The sequence below is a fragment of the Gaeumannomyces tritici genome (assembly GCF_000145635.1).
Source record: "Gaeumannomyces tritici R3-111a-1 unplaced genomic scaffold supercont2.3, whole genome shotgun sequence".
NCBI lineage: Eukaryota > Fungi > Ascomycota > Sordariomycetes > Magnaporthales > Magnaporthaceae > Gaeumannomyces > Gaeumannomyces tritici.
In genome coordinates, this window is record NW_008804547.1 from 300,435 (window position 1) to 307,139 (window position 6,705).

The 6,705-nt window shown below is 59.3% G+C and overlaps 1 protein-coding gene across 1 annotated transcript; it reads left to right on the top strand.

The window, feature by feature from the left end:
* The first annotated feature begins 1,004 nt into the window (after window positions 1–1,004).
* GGTG_05190 (hypothetical protein) lies at window positions 1,005–6,487 on the top strand. Its single transcript, XM_009222989.1, has 2 exons — window positions 1,005–4,773; window positions 4,833–6,487. Exons 1-2 carry the CDS (start codon window positions 1,813–1,815, stop codon window positions 5,229–5,231), a joined length of 3,360 nt encoding a protein of 1,119 aa, XP_009221253.1. The 5' UTR covers window positions 1,005–1,812; the 3' UTR covers window positions 5,232–6,487.
* Window positions 6,488–6,705: the final 218 nt, after the last annotated feature.

The window sequence follows — 6,705 nt, forward strand, 5'->3', positions numbered from 1 at the left end:
TGGTTATTAACCTCGGGACCAGCCATCGCGCGGGACAGCAAACGGTCAGGACCGACTCGCGTGGAAATATTCACGTCAGCTCATGAGCACTTTTCGGGAGTACGATACAGGGGACCAGCACAAGGGTCCCGGCACGTCGAAACAAGCTTGCCCTGGAACGGGAGGCGGACGAACCCATGGAGTGGCACGCTAAGAATAAAACGGCACTTTCGTGGTAAACAATTGCAGCCACCTCCCCGCAACGCAGATGGCACATCGTAGTGGGGCTCACCTCGGTTGGCGGTTGGCGGTTGGGTCGAGAAGGCACGTATTAGGAGTATATAAAAGAGCCATGAAGTGTGGTATGTTGCCTCATCGCGGTATTTTTCCTTGTCTATTACTCTTTTTATCCTTCCATGTTCTTTTTTTTTTTTTTTTTTTTGCGCATTCTTGTCCTTTTCCCCTCCCGCTGTTATTTTACATGAATGGAACCCAATTTCTCCTCGTCCACTGATGAGTAAAGCTGTGGCCTTGGGCTGGACTAATATGGCAGGGTGGGGTGCGTTGGGTGGATTCCACCGAGTTGCTGCGAAGAGGCGTCTGTCTGGTTTCTTTTCTTCTTAGCTTGTTTTTTTTTTTTTTCGGGATTGAGGACGATCTGTCACGAGACATTGATGGCACCAAGCGATCACCAAGTCAGGCGGGGGGAATTTGGGAGGCAGGATATTTGGGAATGGGGTTTCTGGGAACAGGGTTTTTGGGATTAGTATTCGTTTATTTCAATAAATGCACGATAGAGTGGTGCTGGGAGCAAGTGCCGGCCAGACATCTGGACCAAGACATCTGGATCAAGACATCTGGACCAAACCTAGACCGTGGGTGGGTACCTACAGCTGAGGTGCCTACAGGTACGTACCGCCTCCCTGTGGTGGCGACCAGGGACCAAGGCAGGGTCCTGGTCCTGGTGGGAATTTCCGTGCGGCGTGGGTGCGGCCCCCTCGCCTAATCGCAGCCCAAAGAACAGAGCTCCAGCCAAGTCAATCTCAATGTCCTCGCATCACCTCTCCTGACCCTGATCTGCCAACCTGCATCGCCAGCGACCAGCCGACTCCCGAGACCCCGCCAGTCCCGTCCACTCTATGCGAGCATCGTGCGAGCATCGTGCAAACCCTGCGACGGCTGCAAAACCCACCTAAACACGGGCCCCGACCCACGCCCACCGCACGCCGCCCGACTGACGGTCCTGCTCCCCCCGCGATCCCCCAGCCGGGGCGAGTCGAGCAGACGACGCTCGCCCCCCTCCCTGTGCTACCGACGACCCAGGCCAGCGCCACCATCGGAGAGTCAGCGCTGCGATTGCTGTGCTACTCCCGAGGATTTGTCTGGCCAGCTCCAGCTCCAGCAGCAGCCTGTAACCACCCTCCAACATATCGCACCCACCACACCATACATAAACATCCCCAGCCCGGAGGCCCCTTCCCTTGTGCAACCTCGATCGCGGCTACCGTCCGAACCCCCGGCCATCTTAGCCTCCTCGCGTTGCGATCCATCACTTGGCCCGCCTCCAGCTCTGTCTGGCGCCACCAACGAAGCCCTGTGCAAGGGGCCATTCCATGCAACTTTTCTGTTCCCCCTTATCGCACCCCCATCTGTCAAGTCTTCTTAGAGCGCCCATCGGGGCCCCTGCGGCCAGAGAATTATCCTGAGGGGCCTCCGGCAGACTACGGGCGTCCACGTGGTCTTGTTGCTTTTTCTCACCGTTTTTCTATCCTCCCGCACCTGTGCTAGATCTGCAGCTGCGGGGCTTTGACCGCCCCTTTTAATGTGCCTGACATGGACAACAACAATTACTTTGCGGGGCAGACTCAAAGCGAGCAGGTACAGCGACAGCTGGCTGTCCAACAGCAGCAGCAGCGGCGGCGGCAGCAACAACAACACCAGCTCGGAAACCTCGCCAACCTGCAGGTTGGAGGTATGGTCATGGACGGCCCGGGGGTCCAGGATGACCCCATGTCGGCCATATCGAACTCGCCCATGCTCGACGGCGAGTCGCTGGACGACATCATCCAAAACAACTCCAACGAAATGCACAGGCGGTGGAGCATGACCCAGACCTACTCTCCCCACGATCTGGACTCGGGTACGAGGCGGCTGTCCATGATGGAGTTCGGGACCAACTTTGACTTTTCCAACATGGGAAACACGTTTGACACCATGGGGAACTCGGGCATGGGCGGCAGTATGAACGTGTCGGTTCCTCCCAACTCCCAGTACGACCAGCACAGCGGCATGGGCATGGTCAATATGGTCAGCGCCGGGGGCTTCTCGACACTGTCGCCCGATATGATGGGCAATATGCTCAGCTTCTCCAGCCTCAACATGAGCTCGACCACGACAGGCCAGGACAACATGGGACTCTTCTCGTCCACGAGCCTGGGGGATCAGTATATGGGCAACACGGTCTCCATGGAAATCATGACGGCTGACGATTTCGGCATGGAGATGCTGACGGACACCATGTCGCCCCCAAACAGGGCTCCCACATCCGTGATGCAGCAAAACGACGGGGACTTGGACATGGCAAACTCGGGATCTCAGCAGCAACAGCAACAGCAGCAGCCGCCTATGAGCGTACAGGCAAGCATGCCGGCCGAAGCGCCGCAGGCCACGCCACGTCCTGCATCGTTCAAGACCCCCGCGCCTCCGCGGCCCCCGCGGCCGCCTGCCGCACCCACGTTTTCGGCCAGGCAAGACCCTCCAGGCCTACAGAGCCCGGCGCAGCCCGTTGGTTCTGGAGCTGCCGTAGCCAAAAGCGTCTACTCCAAGTCGGGGTTCGACATGGTCAGGGCACTGTACTACGTGGCGTCGCGGCAGAACCCGCAGATCCAACTCGGGGCCGTCGACCTGTCGTGTGCGTTTGTGGTGACCGACATCAGTCTAAACGACTGTCCCATCGTGTACGTGTCAAGCAACTTCCAGAACCTGACGGGGTACAGCCAGCACGAGATCCTGGGCAAGAACTGCCGCTTCCTGCAGGCGCCCGACGGCCAAGTCGAGGCCGGGGTCAAACGCGAGTTCGTCGAGGACCACGCCGTGTTTAACCTCAAAAAGGCAATAGCGGAGCGCAAGGAGATCCAGCAGAGTCTCATCAACTACCGCAAGGGCGGCAAGCCGTTTCTCAACCTGCTCACCATGATCCCGATCCCATGGGAGACAGACGAGCTGCGCTACTATGTCGGCTTCCAGATCGACGTTGTCGAGTGCCCGGACGCCATCACGAAACACGACCTGGGTGGGCAGTTGCAGGTCAACTACAAGAATAGCGACATTGGGCAGTACATCTGGGGCGGGCCTGGGGGTGCGGCAGCAGGCGTCGGGGCGTCGGGGACGGCGGCGGCGGCGGCGAGTGGAGAGCAGGACAGCAGCCAGACTCTCAGCGCCGACGACGTGTCGACGCTGCTCAAGCAGATCAAGCCCAAGGGCGTAGCGTCGGACTGGCATCGGCAGGCGTGGGACAAGATGCTGCTCGAGAACGCCGACGACGTGGTGCACGTGCTGACGCCCAAGGGCGCGTTCCAGTACCTGTCCCCGTCGTGCAAAAAGGTGCTCGGGTACGAGGCGACGGAGCTGGTAGGGCCCGGGTCCAGCAAGAACACCATCACGTCGCTGTGCCACCCGTCGGACCTCATCTCGGTCACGCGCGAGCTCAAGGACGCGTCCCCAGCCAACCCCACGGTCAACATGGCGTTCCGGATCCAGCAGAAAAAGAAGGGGTACGCATGGTTCGAGAGCTACGGGTCGCTCTTCGTCGAGGCCGGCAAGGGGCGCAAGTTCATCGTGCTAGTCGGGCGCAAGCGGCCCGTCTTCACGCTGCGCAAAAAGGACGTCGAGGCGCACGGCGGCATCGGCGACAGCGAGCTGTGGACAAAGCTCTCGACGTCGGGCATGTTCCTGTTCGTGTCGTCCAACATCCGCTCGCTGCTGGACCTGCAGCCACAGGACCTGGTGGGCACCAGCATGCAAGACCTCATGCGCAAGGAGTCGCGGCCCGAGTTTGGCCGCACCATCGAGAAGGCGCGCAAGGGGAAGATGGTGTCGTGCAAGCACGAAGTGCAGAACCGCCGAGGCCAAGTGCTCCAGGCCCTGACGACGCTGTACCCGGGCGACAGCGCTGACAACCCCGGAGGGAAGGCGTCCTTCCTGCTAGCGCAGACCAAGCTTGTCAAGGCCTCTTCGCGCTCAGGCGGCAGCGGCGCCCCGGCCTCGTCCGTCTCGGGCTCTGCGGCTGGTAAGAAGACAGGCAGCCAGAACGGATCGGGAGCCACGACAGCAGGCGCTTCAAATCAACCGGCTGCTGCTTCTCAGCCAGGGTCCAAGCAAGACGGCGATGGCAGCACAGCAGCAGCAGCGACGCCTGCATCCGTGGGCACGGGGGCGGCAGGGGCGGTCACGCCGACACTAGACGGGTCGGCAACGGCAACGACGATGGCGACGATGGCGAGCGACATGCCAGGGACGTACAAGCAGCTGGACGACAACATGTTTGAGGAGCTCAACACGACGCGGTGCACGAGCTGGCAGTACGAGCTGCACCAGATGGAGAAGGTGAACCGGCTGCTGGCCGAGGAGCTTGGCCAGCTGCTGTCGAACCGCAAGAAGCGCAAGCGGCGGCGGAGCGCGGGCCTGGTGCGCGACTGCGCAAACTGCCACACACGCAGCACGCCCGAGTGGCGAAGGGGGCCCAGCGGCCAGCGCGATCTGTGCAACAGCTGCGGCCTTCGATGGGCCAAGCAGGTGCGTATTGTTCTTCTGTCTTGGTCGTGGGTGAGCACACCAACTAACCCAAGACACAGATCGGCCGCGTCTCGCCACGGACCTCGTCGCGCGGCGGTGCCAACAAGGAAGACGCCCAGAGCAGAAAGTCGAACTCCCCCTCGCACCAGTCGCCCCTCCAGCGCGAATTCTCGGCCGAGTCGACCGCCGGCAAGAAGGGGGGGCAGGCGCCTCCCTCGACTGCAGCAACTCCTAGGGCGACCGGTACATCCTCGGCCCCTCCCACTGCTGAGCAGTCGACGGCGGCGGCGGCGGCTGCGGCGGCGGGCGGCGGCCTTGACGCTTCACCCGCTGGGCCCAGCAGCCTGGCGTCGCAACAGATGCCTCCGCCGCAGAGCAACCCGCTTCTCGCGGGCGGGAGCGGGCTAGGCGGGGGTGGTATGGAGATGACTTCGATCCGCGAGGAGCGTGAGAACTGAGAACTGAGCGCCCATCTCTCGCTTACACTGTTGCGTTGTTGCGTTTTCGCTCTTTATGCTGCCACTGCCGGAGCTTTTGCCATATACCAGACGTCTTGTATCTCTCTTGCCTTCTTTTTTTTTTTTGCAGATCCGGCACCCATCTCCCAACAGCCCACCCTTGGCAACCCTCTACACACTTCAACCCATCTTCTTGATATTTCTCTCGTCTCGGTTCTACACGTCCGAGCCTTCTCTTTTCATGTTCAACGGTCCAATACTCGACCGACACCTGTTTCCTTTTTTCCCCTCCTAACGCATACACGATCTTGTTTGGAGTTTCAACTGATAGACAAAGGAAAGGAAAGCACTGGCTTTTTCCTATGTATTTTTCATTGGTCAAACGGGGTAGCGTAATGGGGGAGGGCGGGCAATGTAGGTACACGATTGGGGCACCGCCCTCCACCCTTGATTTTTATATTTCTATTCCAACTTTTGTCCTATCCTGCCTTGTTTGCGCCTATACCACCAATATTCTCTTTTTTTTCATTCTACACAAGACTCTTCACCTCCATGTCCACATACCCCCGCATGTTCTTTCTGCCGTTGGGCGTCTTGGCTTTTAGGCCATGGCTAAAGTTTTGTTGCATTCGTTTGGAAGGGCTTGGGCGAGATAAACGATTGGTTGATGGGTTCTCGCTTGTGTGTCTTGGGCAGTCTGTTGCATTGGACAGCGGCGCTGGGGGGATGTGGAAAGGAGCTTGGTGCCTATGATTTGTGGGCTGAGGGGTGGGATGGGGTGGCTGGCTGGCTTGAAGGGAAGGGGACGTTTACTCAGCCCCTAGATCAGCTGGCGACAATAGGCAGCGCGACGGATTTAGCTCATATGCTGCTGGCCTGGGTATCTGGGTTGCGACATGTAGTGTGCATAGGTATCAGCTCCCGCCCTTTTCCCCCATGTTCATGGTATATGAATTTGGTTGGCTGCTTGGACACATACAGGCCACAGGGAACACGCACGGGATCTTGGTATCCACTACGACAAAGATCTCGCCTCGGGCACGAGAGCCGGTTAGTAAGGTCGGGTAAAAAGGTTCAGTCGATGTATCTGCGTATCCCCTTCGCATGTGGCTACAATCTTCGTAGTAGGAGTAGGAACCAAGCAACTGCCACTCAGTCAGGTTCAACCCAGCGCCAGGAGGCGGGGGAAGCGGCTGTACACCAGCTCGCAACCAGAATACAGAAATAAGAGCGCTGCCTCGCGATCGTTTTCGACGGACATCCCCTTGCCGGCCACACAGCATGCACAGGAGCGGCGTCTGCGAAGATAGAGTAGGTACCATCAAGGCCCCCCTTCTTGGCTCCCGAGCATCTCGCCGAGCGGGAGGGAGGGCCGGGAAAAGGAGCCAGGGTGTAGGTAGCAGCGCGGCTAGCAGCTGATACAGTAGCATTGCATGACTGTGCGAGCAGTTTCCTTTTTTTCTTTTTTTNTTTT